This window comes from Ixodes scapularis, unplaced genomic scaffold (assembly GCF_016920785.2).
Source record: "Ixodes scapularis isolate PalLabHiFi unplaced genomic scaffold, ASM1692078v2 PGA_scaffold1__304_contigs__length_218370807, whole genome shotgun sequence".
NCBI lineage: Eukaryota > Metazoa > Arthropoda > Arachnida > Ixodida > Ixodidae > Ixodes > Ixodes scapularis.
Window position 1 is genome coordinate 41,196,515 of NW_024609846.1, and position 19,468 is coordinate 41,215,982.

A 19,468-nucleotide genomic window follows, 5' to 3' on the forward strand; every position below is an offset into this window, starting at 1 on the left:
GATACCAAGCCGTTGAAGTGGGCTTTGACGAGCTTCAACAAAGGCCAATGCTGGGGAGAAAGGCACAGTCGAATCTGAAATGGCAATAGCCTGTCCTGCCGTGGTAATCATGGAGCGAAGTGGTCAAGACAAGAGGAAACAAAAACTGAAGGCATGGTTATGGCGGCCCCCATTCACAGCTTCTGCAAAACGTCCATACTCGGCGTCAACTATTTTGGTGCCACATGGCCAAGGCTCTATAGCGCAGTATCCGCAGTGTTCAGAAGCTTTCAAAACTACCAAGAAAGCGCGTGGAGCTTTTTTCGGCGTCTCCCTCGCACGAGAGCGCATGCGAATAAGACATGAACAAGACGAAGCCACGTGTGCTCGCAGCCGTGCAGGCTGCAGAATGATGGAAAGTACGCTAACGTTGACAACGTAGGAAAAAGGGGCTGACTGTTGTGTTCTGCTATTTCTCTTTCACTTCTTCTTCTATTGATTGTCCTACATATCTCACTTTAAGAAACCCATCTTCTTTCTTCTCTTCTTTTCTATGTCATATAAAATCAGTTCATCACGAGGCACCGGACGAGATGGTCGTTCTTTCATAGCGGTACGCTTGATGCTGAATTCTACATTATGGCGACGAGGATCTACGTGAGTTCTGCGTTGGACTGGGAAGTTTCCATATTCCTTTAACGCTTACTATCAGAAGCGAAATTATTTGCTGGAATTCTGTAAATAACTTGGCGTAGTTTTGTAAATAACTTGCAGTAATTCTGTAAAAAACTTTCTGACAGTGTTATTTGAGATATTGTGTACAAAAGTATGAGTGTTGAGTGCGAATGCTTTAAACGTAGCCTAAGCTAGTGCCACTAAATAAGCTACCCTTCGGAGTAACGACACTTGGCCATATTGTGGCTTAAAATTATGGTTGCCAGTTATCTGAAGCTTTATCTGAAATCACAGGAAATGTTTTTCCGCCCTCCACATATGTTCAAACCGTTCGCGACAGGGCAAAGCAATATTACATTACCTTCCTAACACCGAATCTAATGCTGAGGAAGTCGCACTTTTGAATCATGACGATCGGCCGTTACGTCTGTTCTGCATACGAGCCAAAATGGCGGCGCCCACAACAATGTCGGGGAACGGAGTGCCGATACTCTAAGCGCAGCTTATTTAGTGGCTCTAGCCTAGGCCAAGTGTGTGATCATGAATGCTTAACTTGAATTTCTTTTGAATTATGATTTCGTGCATCTTTGTTTTGTATGTATAATATATATGACTGGCTTTGTTATGTGCATCTTGTATACCCGTCTTCTCTCCAAAAGAGGAGGGGGGAAATGTGTTTTTTTTTATTTATTTGGGAAAATGCAAGAGAGGTTAGCCAGAAAATGCATTCCGGCTGGCTACTCAGCATGGGAAGGGGAAAAGGAGGAAAGATAGCACTAGAAAGGCATACGTTATGGGTTGCTATACAAAAGTCAAAGTTCCGGTGTAGAGCAATCAAGGTACAGCACGAGACTTGTACAGTAACAGGAGAGGACACTCATACATCACCGCACAGGAAGGTTCTAATCACATTGTATGTTCAACACATTCAGTCTTAGCATAAATCGTAGAAATAATGAACAGATTCCTTATACAGTCTGTACATTGAAAGGTGAACGAATGCGTGTTCATATTCTGTCGAGGTCAGCTCACGTTTCATGATTGTATTTCTTTTTGTTATGTCACAAGATCATTTGCAATCGATATCTTACAAGATTATTTACAGTCGGCATGTTACAAGATTAAAGTCGGTGCGTTACAAGATTATTTACAATCGGTCAATCAAATTGGTCGTGTGAAGAAATGTTATTAATGCATCTAACGCCCTTCGTTGATGCGGTTGTCTTTCCCAGGCGCCTAAGACCTTTTCAAAACTGTATGGTTCGCTGGTAAGTTGTTGGATCCTGGTCAATAGTGTCAAGCGCTCTTCATTATATTTGGGACAACTAGAAAAAATATGGTTTAGATCTTCTTCCACGAGACACTGCTGGCAATTCGGGCTTGAAATCTGTCCATACTTATATCTTTGTTTATTCGTGTAGGCGACGTTCAAACGGATGCGGTGGTAGAGTGTTTCTATGTTTCTTGGTAAATTTCGTGGAGATATATTTCGGAGGCACGGGTCGATTTTAAAAAGAGGCTTGTAGTGGTATGTTGGGGATATCCAGAGCTTCTTGAATTCCTCTTTTCCAAACAACCTTATATGGGATCGAGCGTCCGTTTTTGTAAATGGGACGACCTCCGTAGTATCCATATAATGCCCTCTAGCAGCAGCAGCATCTGCGGTCTCATTTCCAGTTACCCCTATGTGCCCTGGTATCCACTGTAACACTACATGATGTCCATTTCTTTTGATAGTTCCATAAGTAAATAAAACTTCAAAACACAACTGTGGATTTGATGAAGTGGCAGGTGAATGCCTTAATGATTGCAGAGCAGCGCGTGAATCAGTCAGAATGACCCATTTTTGTGAGTCCGCTTTCGAGTTAACAAACTGGAGTGCCATCCTTATTTCGTGCGATTCCGCAGTTGTTGAAGGAACTTTATGGGAAAGTTTGTAACTACGAGTTGTCTTGAGTACAGGAATTACTATTGCAGAGGATGATGTGCCGGTATACGAAGATCCGTCCGTGTATACGTGTATGTAGTCGAAATACGTGTAGTGAATATGGCTTAGTGTGTTGCAGCTTAACGGTTTGCGGTTGTACTGTCTTTTCGGTGAGGCCTGGTACATTAATATGAATTTCTGGCATTGGTATCGTCCAGGCAGGACAAGATGACGTTGCATAATATTTAGTCGAAACTGGTAAGTCGGAACACAGCGCTTCGATGGCTTTACCGTATCCCGCAGCTGGTCTTTTGTGGTTCAAATTTACGAGAAAATGCCTTTTGTTTCGTGATTTATGTCTGAAATGCACTCGTAGTGTCTCCTGCGTACGCATGATTGCCAGGGGAAGTGTTCCTGCTTCTGCTGTTGTACCTTTAACAGATGTTCCCTCAGGCACACCAAGACAAATTCTTAAGGATTTGTTTATTTCTGCTTGAAGACTTTCGGTGTTCGTGTTCGAGATGTTTTGTAGGACAGGCAAGCTATACCTGAGAAGGGAATTGATCAAGGTGTTCTGGAGTTTCAACATGGATGAGCATGACTTGCCCCATGTTTTCCCTGTCAGACAGCGAAGTACATTGCACGCGGAACCAAGTTTTGACTTAACGTATTTTATATGGGGAGTCCAAGTTAAGTTTTTATCAAGTATATAACCGAGAAACTTGTGTGTTGGCTTGTATGGGATGGTATTCCCAGCCAAGACCAGAGGGAAACGTTTTGCAGACATTCGTGTGAAAGCCATTGCCACTGTTTTCTCTGGAGATAAGCACATGCCACGTTCTCGTAGGAATCGGCTAACGTCGGCAAGAGCCTGTTGAAGTCTTCTTTGACTGACAAATCGATTTGAATGTGTTGACCAGATACATATGTCGTCTGCGTAGATTGATAGGTGTATTTGCTTCGAAAGTTTCCGTCGCAAAGACATTAGTGTGATATTAAAGAGCGTAGGACTTAGGACGCCTCCTTGTGGAACCCCTCGTTCTATGATATGGTCTTTTGTGTTTCCTTCAATTGTTTGCATGAAAATAGCTCGCTGTGTTAGATACTCTTTCACCCAGTTAAAGATTTTCCCGCCGAATCCATGCTCAGCCATTGCAGTCAGAATTGCTTCATGTGTGATGGAATCAAATGCCTTTTGAATGTCTAAGAATATGGCGAGAGTCTTATCCCCATTGGCAATGCCTTGCTCAACCGAACTAACGAGATCGATTACACTGTCTGTTGTGGAACGTCCTGCGCGAAACCCTGACATTTCTTCTGGATATAAGTTTGAGTTTTCAATATACCATGTCATTCTGGTCAGAATCATACGCTCAATTATCTTACATACGCAACTGGTGAGCACGATTGGTCGAAACGACCCTAGTTCGAAGGGAGATCGTCCAGGTTTTAGAACCGGCATAACTTTGCCCCGCTTCCAGTCAGGTGGAAGCACACCGTTAGCAAATGATTCGTTATAGTATTCGAGGAGTCTGCGTCTTGAGTGTTCGTTCAATCGTGTGAGTGCAGAGTACGTTACGGCATCTGGACCAGGGGATGACCTTTTTTTGGAGTCCTGCAAGGCGTGACCAAGTTCCTCAAGAGTAAAAGGCATGTCTAGGGCTTTCTCTTTTGCCGTCACCGAAACAACTGCTGGATGTTTTTGAGTGCTGGGGTAGGAGGAGTTCTGGGCAATGAGACTGCAAAACGCCTCAGCAATCTCTATATCGGCACAACCTTGGCGCAATGCAAGGGCTCTGAATGGGTATATCTGTTGAGGAGGTGTTCTGATCCCACGTATAACTTTCCAGAGCAGAGAGAGGTGTTTTTTTGCATCCAGAGACGCGCAAAGTTCTCTCCATCGACGCCTGCTGAGTGCATCAAGATAGTTGCGTACCTTCTTTTGTGTCCTTCGTACATTGCGATAATCTTCCGGGTCCTTTGTTCGTCTGGCTTTTCTTTCTGCTTGCCTGCGTATTGCACGCAGCCTTTCATACTCCACATCAATCTCTGTGCGATTGAAGGGCAGCGTTATTTTTCGTGTTGCTAACTTGATGCATTGTGATATAGTGTGTATCAACTCAGCGTTCGTGGTTGCTGCAGTAATGCAATCTTTTGCGAGCGTAGAAAACTTGTCCCAATCCGTGACGGATATCGCATGCCGTTTCCTGTTGGTATCAAACCCACGGACAAATGTTAGAACCGGTAGATGGTCACTCCCCCTTGCTTCCAGATCAGTTGACCAAGCAACATGTTTTATATAGCTAGCTGATACGAACGTCAAATCAAGAACGCCACTCACAGACTCCCCGCGGTGAAATGTCGGACTTCCATCATTCAACAATACTAAATTCAAGCCACCTGTCACATCATTAATAAGGCGTCCTCGCTTGTCGTTTTTGGTGCTGCCCCAGAACTCATGGTGGGCATTGAAGTCTCCACACAAAAAAAATGTGGGGAGGGAGTACTTTGTACAATATACTCGAGTCGTTTGGAGTCGAAGGGTGCCCGTGTCTCGATGTAAGCGGAGATGACTGTGATACGACGCGATTTGTTTTTAATAGTTGCACAAACGTATTCATTAGTATCATTGGGGGCTACATCAACTACGTCATAAACAAGATATTTTCGTATACCTAATAACGCGCGGCTAATCCCGGATGCCTTTCTTGAGGCTATAAATGTATAGCCCGAAATTTTGAAAGTTGAATAATCACTAATGTTAGGTTCTGTAATTGCAACTACAGGAAAGCGGTATTTCCAAACAAGTTGTTTAAAATCAGAAAGTTTTGACCGGAGGCCATTTGCATTCCACTGAAACACAGTCGTTGAGCTCAAACTATCTTGAAAGCATTCTACTTTATCCAACTAAAAATAAAAGGAGTGAGCAGATCAAGACCTTTCTGGATTATTGTGGCCCATTCTGACTTTTGAGTATTCAGGAAACGGCGCACCATGTCAACAAACATTCTGAGTGCTGAGCTCCAGAAGGATTCGTCGGTTTTTCCAAAATTATGTTCCGAGGTGTCTGATGTCCTCGATGTTGTATTTTGACGTACTTGGGAATGTTCTTTTTCTGCTGTTATGTCTGGTAGTAGTTTTCTGACCGACGGTGAATTCTCTGATTTCTTAGCGTCGTTCTCTAAAGTAGGCGACTGCCGAAAGTTGGTGGCTTTCAGAGATTCACTGTATGTGCGGTTCACAACGACGGGCCGCGACTGACCCGGGTTGGTTGATTTCTCTTTCCCTGTGGACGTTGATGTAAGCTGAGGAAAGTCATCTAGATTGCTGACTTGAGGTTGTCGCTGATGGTGGTAGGCAGTATCCTGTCGGACAACAGTTTGGACGGTAGTAGAGGCTGTGGTGTGTCCTTGTTTGCGAACTTCTGCTAGCCTTTTTTGTTCCTCTCGTTTCGGGCATACTTCAGCTAGAGCGTCGTGGCAGCTGCCGCAGTTGACGCAGTTTGGCTCTTCTGACTGACAGCTGCTTCGGTCGTGCTTTCCTCCACACCGGCTGCACATTTTTTCTCGAAAACACGTGACAGATTTGTGCCCATAGCGGCCACAGTTCGCACACTGTAAGGGACGCTCCTCGAAGGGAAATACTCTGTAACGGACGTGAAATAGAAGAGCATATTCTGGCAGCTTTGTGGAAGCAAATTGCACCTTCACGACACTAAACTTGCCAAGTCTGCGAGCATATAAAACCGACTTCGATTGAGCACTGAGCACGTGAAGGCTCGTAAGCCTTCACGCCCACGTTACACAGGGAAGTAACCTTAAAGGGGAACTCCGCCGATTTCTTCATGGTCCCCGATTTGCTTGAAATTTCGCTAAACTCGCCAAACAACATCGCCAAAATAGTATCCAAAATATTAGGTCAAAATAATTTTTTTTCACGAAGTTATTGAATTTACAATTTTGGTCCTCACCGTGTTTTTCAAACTGAAAGTTTTTACTGGCAACAATGAAAAAGTGACGTCAGTGGAAGTGCAGGGGTTCAGTCTTTGGACTGTAGAATTTGTTCCCAACTGATTCGAAGCAGTTTCATGGTGTCAAATGAATGCTTTGGAAGCTCGCTTCAGTCCCCGCGCTCCATCACGGAACAAATGATTGGCATATTCTATTTTTTAGACTGCTCGCCCGTCTGGCAAGCTTACCTTCCAATGACGTCACGGCCCTGAAAAGGGCGGGTATATTTGAATGTTTGTTTTTCCATGATTTTCATTTGCCGATTTCGCAATAACTATTATGAATTTTACGATACTAAATAGCATACCAGAAAGGGTAAAGGCCGGGGAGTCAGAAAATATAGTTAGTTAAGGTAGCTCAAAAATCGGCGGAGTACCCCTTTAAGCAAGGTTTTTGTAGCCTGCGCATTGCGTGTATCGACGGCAATCAAATTAAGCCGTGTGTTAGGGCGGATCATTATGATACATTCCTGACACAGCTGCTGAAGTGTCTCCGAAAGTTTTAGGGTATTGATCTTTGTCAGGGAGGTTTCGGGATCTACTGGAACAAAAATAACTGTCAAACCTGTTTGTTCGTTAGAAGCTGTCAGCTGACTATTTTCCCGTGTTAGGTCACTGTTTATGAGAGGACACTTGCGTTTGCGTGATGAGACGACCGTGAAGTTGGCCTCGTCGGTGCTTGGGGCTTCATTCATAGATTCAGTGATGTCCTCGGGCTCGTGTTGTGCAGGAGTGATGTCAGGGAACTGTGAGTAGTTGGTGACGTTGCAATCAGGAACCATTTTTTCTTGAGTGGTGGTCGGAGTCGACGAGTATGAGTGGTCCATCGCCTGGTCTGGTGAGGCGGAACTTCTCTGATCTTCATGGTGGCTTTGTTCCATCGCCGTTCGCTTTCGGGTCCTTGGTGGTTGGACCGGGAGCGTAGGTGCTCCTTCTTAGCCGGGAGATCTTCCAAATTAAGGAGCAGAATTGACTGTCTAGAAAAATAATTGAGGACAAGGTCGCTGGAACGTCTGCGTTCTTGTCGGGAAATGTTGTGTTCTGCTATTTTTCTTTCACTTCTTCTTCTATTGATTGTCCTACATATCTCACTTTAAGAAACCCATCCTCTTTCTTCTCTTCTTTTCTATGTCATATAAAATCAGTTCATCACGAGGCACCGGACGAGATGGTCGTTCTTTCATAGCGGTACGCTTGCTGCTGAATTCTACACTGACGCCGAGTAAGAACAAAAAAAACATTTTAGTGAGTAATCAAAACATCCGTTATTGCTTGTAGAAATGTTTTTGGCACGCTGCGATTATCTTGAAAGTGTTAAATAACGAGCTTTCAGGGGCAAATTTATTACCAGGGTAGTCGGACGCGCGTGTTCACTATAAAAATCTTCCTTTAAGTCCAAGAGAAAATTTCGGTGCGAGCTTACAGAGCTCTACACTTGAAACAACCCCTCACCGAATGACCGTTCATGCGGTGAAACCACGTCTCTGTACCAAAAGCTCTCGCACTTGTTAACTCAGAAAGTGCTCCTTTACACCTTAAAAGCGAACATGCCGCTACATTTTTTTTCTTCACTAATGCGGTTTAAGAATAATATAATAAGAACTTCATTCGGCTAAAAAAAACCTCAAAAATTCATTAAAAAAAAAAAAAAAAACTAAGTCGGTACTTCTTGTGAACAAACACAAAAATAAAAAGACCGTTTAAAGCTTATCATTTTGATTTCTTTGTTCTTTCTAATGCGATTCTTCAGTCGACCTAACGACACAAAGTTTTTTTTTTTGTATTTTGTGTTTTGTTATAAAAACGTACCTTATTAATTGACAGATGATAGAAGTCAGACGTGGTATGAATGCGGAGCAAAACTATGGGAATTGTTAGAGCAAATCCGTTGAAGTTGATCGCATCTAGGAGGTGTACGCTAAGCATTCGTGTCTTAATCTGTTTTATATTGAATCTGATGTATCCTAGAGGTTGTTTCTGACTGTTCGTACATTCTCAGGTAAAACCTTCAAATGATAATTTCTTTCTATATAGCACATAATACAGTCTCAAAGGCGGAAACAACTGAAATATTTTGGAGACCTATTTGTATCTTACTGGAAATATACATGCACCGAACAAAACCAAACCTGAAAGACTGTAGAATTCGAGGTAATTATTAAATTTATTAATTTAAATTTAAATAAACCATTTTATTGCACTCTTCTTACATTGATGTTGCCCAGTGTGGCTTCTCTTAAATTACCAAGCCGGTATCAACATGATTGTTAGTGGCTTTATTTTGCATTTGACATCGGGACAATTGTGAGAAGTGAGGAATGACTTCTTATGGCAGGCTGCTTTTATGAAATGTTATGAGTGATAGCGGTGACATCCTGGTTAGAGACTGGTGTGGTAATAAAATACTTGTATATTTTTCTTGCCAAGGCTGCTGGCGCGAGCGCGTGGCTTCATTGATGGTTTTGTTTGCGCGAGAACGCGTGCAAATGACCAACGAGATCAAGCCCCGTGCTCACGCCAGTAGCTTTGACAGCGTTGCACACTAAGTATGTTACAAAGGAAGACGAAGATCAGTTAATGGCCAAACAAATGAACAAGCTCACTTAATCTTTTTTTCTCTATAAGTGAATATTGAAATGTTTCTGTACCACTGAAAAGGAATCACTGAAAGTACCGTAAGTAAAAGGCATTGCTACCTGATACGATGAAATCTGCTGCAATGAAACAAAGTTAACCACATAGTATGCCTAGTCCCCAAAAAAAGAGGAAGAGTGAAGTAAATTCGGAAGCCAAAATGAAGGAGTCATGTCAGCCTATCTGGTTGTCACAAGACTGCACGTTTATTCGTCATCGTCGTCGTTTGCCTTATGTACGACGTGTACGACGATACTCATGCAGAAAGCGCGCCGAGTCGTGTCACCATACTGCCCCTGCTCAGCCGTTGGAGCCCTTCTTTTACAGTGCGGACGGCTCGCTTCGCGAATCCGTTAAATTGGAGGAAATAGGGAGGCGAGAAAATGTGTCGGATATTGTTCCGCTCGCAAAATCGTTGGAACTCGGCGCTTACGAACTGAACTGAAAGACTGAGGACAGAAACTCCTCGAGCATTCATGTCAGTAATAAGGTACCGGCCACACAAAGAAGGACCTGAACAGCCGAGCACGATAAGACTACCCTCTGTAGTCTTGCCCTGGTACTTCACGCGCCTGTTCAGCTCGTCTAACACGGGCAATGTTCCAAGCAAACACGACAAACGAACAGACGTTTTCTGCAGTTTCAGCCACGAGTTTCGGTACTCGTGGTAGACGTCTTGGGGAATTGCGCTCACGGGAGACCCTGTGTCCACGAGCATCTTGAGTGGCACGCCGGCCCAAACAAACTTTCGCATTACTGGTTCTACTAAACCAACCAAATTGTCTGACCTAGCGTGAGAACATTGGAGCGTAAACAAGCTTCCTTCCTCGCCTGATAAGCTGTCGCTGCATTCGACGGCCTTCATTCCAGGTTCGTGGTTGGCTTTGAATCCACGGCCCCCTTTCCTGGGAGTAGTAAGGTCTCGGTAGCACCTGGCAATGTGCCCAACCCGACCACAGTGATGACACGAGGCTCTTTTAAATTTACACCATTCCGCGTCGTGCGTGGAGCCTCGAGCGTGAGCAGGCTAGCGTCGTACGCCTCCGGGAGCTTTGAGGAAGTGGCGATCGGCGATGTGGGCCTTGTGTAACCGCGTTGATATCGGACTCCGGCGTCGGCTTCATGGCTGCGATGTTTACGGTAGCGGATTCCGCGGCGAGCACTATGTCCTCGGCCACTTGTACCGTTAAGTCTCTTTTCGTGAGCAGCAACTTCCTTACATCTTCGTTGGTGATTCCGCAGATGATGCGATCACGGAGAAGGCGATCGCGAATGTCCCCGAAGTTGCAGGTCTCGGCAAGACGGCGAATCGCGACGAAATATTTCAAGACGGACTCGTCTGGCTTCTGATCTCTTTTAAAAAACTTGAAGCTCTCAGTGATTTCGTTCAGTTTCGGTGCGTAGTACGTTCCTAAGCGCTCTACGACTTCGGTATATGTAAGCGAATTGACCGCTGTCGACAAACTGGATGCTTGCAAGATTTCGATTGTCTTCGAACGTAATGCGGACACGAGCAACGTTCGTTTAAGTACCGCGTCGGTCACTGCATTCCCCTCGAAGAACGCTTCCAAGCGTGTCAAATAGGTGGTCCACTTATATGATGCCTCGTTGAACTGGGGAACAGAGAAAGCCATGGTGTGCTTGGTCGAGGTGGGTTGACCGGTTTCAGACATTGGGTTCATCCTCGTCGCCAATGAAGTAAATTCGGAAGTCAAAATGAAGAAGTCATGTCAGCCTAGCTGGTTGTCACTAGAGCCACTCTATATGGCAGCGTAGCTGCCAGAGTAGCGACACGACGCAAAATTATCTAGATGCACGACGTCAGAAGCGCTGATAGTGATCTCCATTTTGGGCCTGGGAGGTTGCCATGGTAACCGTGCTTCTAGCGACGCCAAGCGGCAACCTTTGTAGCCTAGTTGATATCTCCATTCGTTCATTGAAAAGTGGTATAAGACGCTTGGCATCGCGCTACGGCAAGAACCTCTGGAGGAACGGTGCCTGTTTTCTCTGAAAAGTGAGACGATTTGTAGCCCATGAAGGGACTGTCGGGCGACGAGAGCTGCTATGGTATTGTACGTGCACGGAGAATGCGACTGGTTTTCGGCGCCGCCGGGATGGCGGCCGCTTCGTGGGACGAACATACCGTCCTAGTACTTTCGGACTTCGCTCCGATGGAACGAAATCCGATTGCGCCGGCCGCGACGGTACGATTGGCTCGGAACATGACTGCTGCTCGACTGCCCTATAGTGAGATAGTATACATGTTTAGCATCATACTTCTTCAAGACCCGATCATCCCTTCAAGATGAGATTTTCTCACCGACTGGTGAGGAGCGACGTCGACGGGGTTCAACCAAGAAGGACGGCATGGTGGTCTCTAGGGAATTGTTGACGCCATCAAAAGAGACGGACGCCGGATATGAGGTGTTCTTGCCGACAGGCCAAATGGTCGTTCGGAAGTTTACCGGCATTCAAAAAGTCAATATTTTTATCTGGTGTAGCACACACATCCGTGTGTGCTACAAGGGACCACGAAATTATTTTTAAACTTCTTCTTCTTTACCTGTAATCCTCAACTCAGAAGAGAACTGTGAAATCACGCAGTCGTGACATGCTAGGGCACCGGTGCGATGACCCCAAGCTTTCACCGTGCTTTTTAAGCACACCGTAGAACTTGGCATTCGCAAGTAATGATATGTTCCGTCAGGGCACTCATTCAACAGAAACGCGAATTCAAATATCCATGAACGAATTGATTGCTGACGAGCGCATACATCCGAGCGACGCAGTTCTCGTTGTCCAATGCGTGAGTTGGGGTCGGCTGACGTCATTTCGGCCTTTGTAGGCATTGTAAAGAGGATATTTAGAACCATACACACATGATGATAACGTCATAGCACACTGACATTAAGGAGCACAAAACGGGCCCAGCTACAGAAAATAAATATTACACTCGTAAGAAATAAATACGTCTGTAACTTGTTAGTTACAAAGGCGAACACACCTCTGAGCATCTAACTCAAACTCAAACTCTTTATTTCTCTCCGTTTTGGAAGTTTAATAGTATGTGTTCATGCATTGTCATATAGCAGGACATTTCATATACGTCACTTGAGCAAACGCCAGTTTTTCACTTGAAAAACAAACAAAAAAACACTGCGATCAAATGCAAGCTATTGCAACGAAAGCAAGTTATATCGAAATCTTCAGATCTGCCGATTCGTAAAATTGGCGATTAGTAAAAAAGGTTAAAGATCGCAGGAGCTTCCTCGCTGAAAAATGCTGTGATCATTCGGTAACCCAGCGCTGAAACAATTTTCCCTAGGTCCTACACGCGCCGTATAGACGATTGCAAGCTGGGCGACTTCCCGCCGCCATGTCTCTGCTCCAGCAGGCACGCCCGTGCGATTACGAGCTTGCGGAAGCTACGTTCACCCGCGCGTTGCACGCGCTTGCACGCATGGGGCACCACTTGTGGCGCCATGCTGCTTGCAATTGTCTATACCTTTCTTTAGGATTATCAGAAATTCAGACCTTCAAAGGAAGCTAGAACAATGCAAAAATGTTATCCTAAAAGCTATGTGGAGCACGAACTTGTACTCCACATAGCTTTTAGGATAAAATTTTAGCATTTTTCTAGCTGCTTCTTTTTGCAGGGGTTGTGGTGACGTCAAAACGCCGAGATCTGAGTGGCTCCGATTAAAGGAGAGTGGGTAGACCTAAAAGCAAGCTGCCTTGAGGTCCACCCACTATTCTTTATTCAGAACCAATCAGAGCTTGGCATTCTGACGTCACCACAACCCCTACTAAAAGAAGCAGACGAACGTGCTCTGCGCATATCGTAAAATCGTTGATTAGTATGCTTGGGAGTTGTGTGAATATTTATACAGCGTGTAGTTGGTCAGCCATTTCAAAGTTGCGACGAGTCACTCGATGTAGATGAGCAATTTAGCCAATGCAGTATAACCGCTAGCTCTATAGGTCTTTAACGTGCACCACGCAGTAGTGATACACAACCGCAGGCCGGTACGATGCTCATCCAGATCGAAACGGGCAGGGGTGGGGATTGAACCCAGGTTCCGTGATTGATTAGTACAAAACGTAAACATTGCAAGAGCTTCCTCGCTAAAAGTTTGTGGCCATGCGGTTACCTGGTGCTGAAACGAATTCCCCAAAGCCCAACATGCGACGCATAAATTTCGCATCGATTCTCAGACACTCCAACGTTCAAATAAAGCTAAGAAAATGCGAAAATTGCATGCTAAATGTCTTATCGATCCTCAAACACATCCGGAAACCCGAGCACCGCTAAGGCGATATTAATGATGCTGTCGCACAGGTGCTAATATCCAGAGCGATCTTGCACAGAAAGGGTATAAAGTATCATTCTTTCAGATCTTCACGTTATACCTACGTCAGAAAGCACGAAGAAGCCTTAAATCGTCGGCAAGCTGCGGCACATCACGACTCCGCGCACCGAACAAACTCGCAACCACCAGCTCTGGGCGCTGCCATCTTACCGATGACATCACGGCTCTTGAGAGGTCACGTGACGAGTCGTCACTCGGTTGCTACAGAAACCGAGCCAGCTCAGCTCGTTGCTATGGTACCGCGTGTGACCAATCGCGGTGAGAGGCGGCACATGGAAAAGCGTGGCGCTACTCTGGCAGCTACGCTGCCATATCGAGTGGCTCTAGTTGTCACAAGACTGCACGTTTATTCGTCGTCGTCGTCGTTTGCCTTATTTTTCGGCGCGGCCGATCTATCAAGATCGGGCGTTTAAAGTAAAAGAAGAAAACAAAACTTCGGTCAGCCGCGTGAACCGCAGCGCGTGCAGCGTCATTCGCTCCCCAACAAAGAGAAGACCCCTTCGAATCAGTGGGATATAGGCGTGTGTCTGGGGAGCTGCTATTATGAGTCTCTCTAAGGCCATGAGCCTCTCTAAGGCCAGGAACTCGAGGGAAGATTTGAGGCGGTTCCGATCACCATCACCGTTCTGGAGGCGGCGACAACATGAAGCCTCCTGCGTAAATCGCAGCCGCCTTCGGAACTCTTCGAGGTTGCTGAACAGCTCGGAAGCCAGTGGCGGAGAGGTGGACAATGGGGCAGCAGTCGAAGAGGAGTTAGCAGAGCCGCTGCCCAGAAAAAAGCTTCAGAAGAGGAAAACGCGAATCCTGACCCGTCGTCGCTGGACGTGTGGCCGACAGCTTTGTGAGCCCAACCAAGTGCCCGAGGAAGATGCACAGCTGCTTAGCTCTCCATCACCCAACACGCCACGTCATGCCAGATCAGCCAGCTACGAGAGTACGTGGTCGCGGCGTGAGTGTAGCGACCCAAATCACCAAAGTACTGCATGCGACAAGTCGCAAAGCCTGGGCACCGTCGAGTATAGCCTGAAGAAGCGTAGTCGTTGTCAAAGCCTTGTCAATCTGAGTGCGTTTTCAGACTTGACTCTTCCGTTCGCAACCAGTGAACATGAAGAGAGGAGCGACGCAAGACTACGGATTCTGGCGGAGCCGTCTTTGTTTCCCCGAGCAGTCCACTCTGGCTGGATCAGCACATCTCGGTTCAGAAAGGACAACTGCATAAAGTCAACTTCAAACGTCCAAGGAAGTCAACTAGACTGGGCGTATTCCGTTCGTAACAACAGTCAAGCAACGTCAGCGCCTCAACCTCGGAAGTGTCTAGAATCAAGACACGACTATCATAAACGCCTTCATGATAAAAAAGACACGAGAAGCCAGCTGTCAGTGCAAGATCTGGTCGACAACAACCATCGACAGCTGACTTCAGACGCAATATGGACATGCAAGCTAAAAGAATCCACTGGCGCCTCGAGGCCTGTTTCATCAGTGTGGTCGGACTTCAAGTTGGAGAACGCGATGGAGAATTCCGCTATATCGATTAGTGGTCTTAGACGAACTTTACCATCTTGGCTTGAACTAGACAGCGACACGAGCTTCTCCGCGTCTTCAACTGGTGTTATGCCGCATTTCTCGGGTTTAGAGTCTCGTCCTGCTAGGAATTCTGATGAGGACATTGCTCTCATAACGCAGTCTTCCATTAGTGGCGCCACATCCACAGAAGGTGCAAACACAAAATCTATCACCCCTGAAACTGTTTTACAGACTCCCGTAATTTTACCACATAAAAGTAATAACTCAGAAAAACTTTCTATTGTGCAAGACTCTGCTCATGCTCCCGACCTCACCAAGGAAACTAATCATGGTGTCGGTGATTACTCGAACGTTCGTTCCAAATCGTGGAAAACATACCAAGCGTTGCTTAGGCGAATATCTCCTGTACTCGGAGAGCGTGCCATAGAACTTCCTCTAGTCGAGACCCACATATTCCACAGCCACATTATGCGAAAGGGCGGCTTCCCCCAAAAAGCTGAGCGAGCCCACGTCATCCGGTGCAGGGTGCCGACTGAGGTTCCCCAAGGAACTAAAACCTCTTTCAGCTTTGATATGCTCTCTATATCCTCTAAAGGGACGAAAGATTCGCAGCCTCCCCTACTTGACCGTTCTTCCCCTTGCGCTATGAGCAACATAAAGCAAGACGGAAAGCATCTGCTCAAAGGGCTCAGAGCGACAGGAGCCAGCGGTTTTCTCCCACTGAACAAGGCAGCTGATGCAAAACGCCCGCAATCACCTTCTCGGAGTTTCCATTGCAGCCCGTCGCACAAAATCGTAGGAGCCATGGATTCTCATGGCGTCATTGTCAAGAAAACAAACAGCACTACGTTGCTTCAAGAACCTCTGACTGTAGAGTCAGAGCAGCCATTCAGACACATCATACTGTGCAAGCGCAAGTTGCTGCTATGCCCATTCATTCCGCTACTGGCGTTGGCATTAATATTTGCAAGCACATCCACGTTCTTTCATAACTCGAAGCCTACTATGCCTCTGCGGAATCATACTGAGCATACATCCAGAATATTGTCAACGGGTAGAAATAATACCACGATATATCACAATGCTTCCCAAGAGGACTACGATACATGCTCTACGGTCTTTTGCAAGCGAAATGGAGCCTATCTGTATGGCCTTTTGTCCTGGCACCTAGACCCTTGTGACAACTTTTATCGGTTCGTCTGCAGTCGCTGGAAAAGCGTCGCTAGTGCCACCAACACTGACCTGAAAGTTGATGTCTCGGCCACTGTTTGGGACGATCGGAGCCATCATCTGGAATACAGTGTGCACGCTCTTTTGCAAAGAAGCCACACGGCGCAAGACGTAACACACCTCAAACGACTCTTCTACGAGTGCATGAATACACGCCAATTGGACATTGATGACTGGGCACCGATGCTCGAACTACTATGGCAGGTAGGCCTGGAAGGTTTTCCATTTAGCTCCTCCCTACACCGAAACAGCACCTCAATCTGGACGGTGGCCGCCAAAGTGCTCAAGATGACGGGAGCCGAACCGCTTTTGAGCATGTCCACCTTGGCACACCCATCGAAGGCGAACGCGGGCATCATCAGCGTTGGTCCGCCCGATATGTTGGCGCCAAAAGGCAGCTCTCAGCAGCAAGCAACGCAGTTCTACAACAGAACAGCCTTCGCCTGCATGACTGCTCTCAAGAAACAGCGCAACCCATCTAACTACTCACTCGAAGTGGCTTCTCTTGCGTGGCGTCTTGAGGAGCTCGTCTACTCCCACACAGTGATGTCTGGCCTGCCGAAGCGCCGTGTACAACCTCTCAAAGCGCAACCCGAGGTTTTTAGTTTCCTTGGCGAGTTTTTTCCTAGCAGCGGCTCTGCGCTATACATTGGTAGTCACACAGACGTCTTGGTCCACTCTCCGGTCTTCTTTGACGCCCTGATTAGCCTGGTGCACTCTACTGAACCGTACATCCTCATGAACTACATCGGAGTTAGGTTAATGATTGCGGTGGCTGCTTTTGCGCCTTCCTCGGGCCGGGTTCTTGTGCAGACTATGGTGGAACACCAGTATGGCAGAGCACGACCCTCACTGCCCCGCTGGAAACTGTGCATCCGTGCGGTAGAAAAGGCGATTCCCGACTTGTTTTTGCACGCAGTGCGGCTCGCCTACAAGACCCAGTTCGCCATGGACTCTGTGAAGAGGCTGCTGGATTCGGTCAGGCAGTCACTTGCCGGTGACTTAGCCAAACTAACCGTGCTTGATCGAGAATCGCGCGCCCAGGCTTTGGGAATGCTAAATGTTACACAGTTTCGGCTTTTTAGGCCGTCATGGCTGACCAACAAGGAAAAACTGGAGAGCTATGTGAGGGCACTACCTCGCGTAGTGCGAGGCCAGAACCTGCGGTCCTTTCACGCACTTCACAGTCACAGTTTCACGGAAAGGCTTCGCCGAGATGAGCCCGACCGGTGGCAGGGTTCAGCTTTTGACCGCGATTGCAGTCATGACGGAAAGGTGGTGTTTGTGCCTGTCCTCCTTTTTAACTTTTCTGTGTTCAACCCCGGCGCTGACCAGAGCCTAGAGTTGCCACATGCCGGCGTGCGCCTTGCTCGTTGCTTGCTGCAGCTGCTACTGGCCAACGTGTCTCAGGACGCGACTGCCGCCGGCGGACGCCTCTGGTGGCCCGACATGTCCAGCTCGTTCCTAGCCGTCTCCCAGCTCTGCTTTCACCAGTACGGCCTGCTGCATGTCGGCTCCCTCCAGTTGCTCGAGTACACGGCCGCCATCAAGCCCGCCACGGATCTGTACCAGGAGGACAAGCGAATCGACATTCGCTTCGAAACGCTTCCAGCTTACAGTGCCGTGCACCTGTTTTTTGTTTATTATGCCCTTTCTTTCTGTCAAGAGTCAAAATCGGACAACACCACCACGGTGGCTAGTTATTTGACCAACGTGCCACTCTGGAACAACCGACTGTTTCAGGAAACTTTTCGTTGCCCTGTTGGTTCCAACATGAACCCTTCCAATAAGTGCGTTCTCTGGCGGGAAGTTCACTAGATAGTCCGAGTAACTGTATTGAGTGCAATCATACCTATGCGGTTTTCGCGAACGTTCGTCGGTGCGTTTTTGCTTGAACAGATTTATTTTACCCGAGCTACGGTAGAGCTGGCGTTGACAGTAATAGCGTGAATCATATAAAGTCACGTTAAAACTTGAAGGAATTGCTGCGCTGCCATTTTAGGTACGCTGAAGGACCGAGAACTCGCAAAAGATTACAACGGTGTTGTCATCAAACGAAGTAGAACCACCGTTGTCGAATTCGGGCGGATATATATGCACGTTGAAAAACGTTAAGCGTTCTGCAATGGTTGTTACCGTATCAAGGTGTGTAAATAAAAATCATGGTTAAATAGACGTGAAGATAAAGCTTCAAACGCACCATTGCATAGCACGTGTCCGTTTAGAAGTGCTGTCAGTGTTTTAATAACATACGTAACATCTCATAAAACGAGAAGCGCGCAGGCGATGGCTTGTTTTTGACACAACTGACTATGATGAAATTGACATCTCTACTCCTGTTCCCCTGCTTGGTGTGATTGAAATTAGCTGCAACAAAACGCGCGTTTAAACCTGAATCACGGGTTTAACGTGGAATCTGCCGTCAAATACATCAATTTTAAAATTGGCAGTGACAAACTGTGACAAAAGCCGAAATTAATTTCGTTAAAAACATTTGTCTGCACAGTCCACATTACAAGTAAGCTCAAACCGACCTTGAACCTATCTTGCTGCTTGTTTTTTTTTTTTTTAATAGCAGTGGCGTCATGTAGTACATACGTAAAGTGTTGGTTACACAGCACACCGGCGGACGGTTCGCTTTCACCCCACCAGGCGACTGTGGAGCACAGACTAGTTAGTATACGACAGCGTACGGTTCGCCAACTAGTTCAAGGGGGATCAAGTGATGATCAAGAGTTGCCGGCAGACGTCAATGGCGAAACTGCGGTGTACTTGCCTTTCCTTTAGCGCGAACATGGTATGCCTACTTTTTCGCATTTTACTCGGATAGTCTAGTGTCGGACCACCTCATTTGGTGGCTTACAAGAATCCATTCCACTAAACCAGCATTTAAAAATATTTCAGGTGTTATAGGAAAACCGAAAAAACCCGAGGGTTTTGTGTCCAGTTTAGCTGTGTCGCTCACTCTACAGTGGTACGTCTAGCTGTGATCAGAGCCGTTTATACTGAGAGAGTTTGGCCTTCTTAAGGAGATTTTGGCAGTCTGACAACCACAGCAGCGTAGTCTGACAACCGGGGGATGACTACTTCCGTCCGCCATATTGTGGATCTGCCTCA

General features: G+C 46.5%; 1 protein-coding gene across 1 annotated transcript; it reads left to right on the top strand.

The window, feature by feature from the left end:
• Positions 1-16,639: 16,639 nt before the first annotated feature.
• Positions 16,640-18,169, top strand: LOC120850159 (neprilysin-1-like). The gene has a single exon (XM_040222572.1). The coding sequence runs from the start codon at positions 16,640-16,642 to the stop codon at positions 18,167-18,169; it is 1,530 nt and encodes a 509-aa protein (XP_040078506.1).
• Positions 18,170-19,468: the final 1,299 nt, after the last annotated feature.

What these genes read in the sequence shown, in the direction of transcription:
- LOC120850159 (XM_040222572.1), top strand. Translation starts at nt 16,640, where the DNA reads ATGACGGGAGCCGAACCGCTTTTGAGCATGTCCACCTTGGCACACCCA.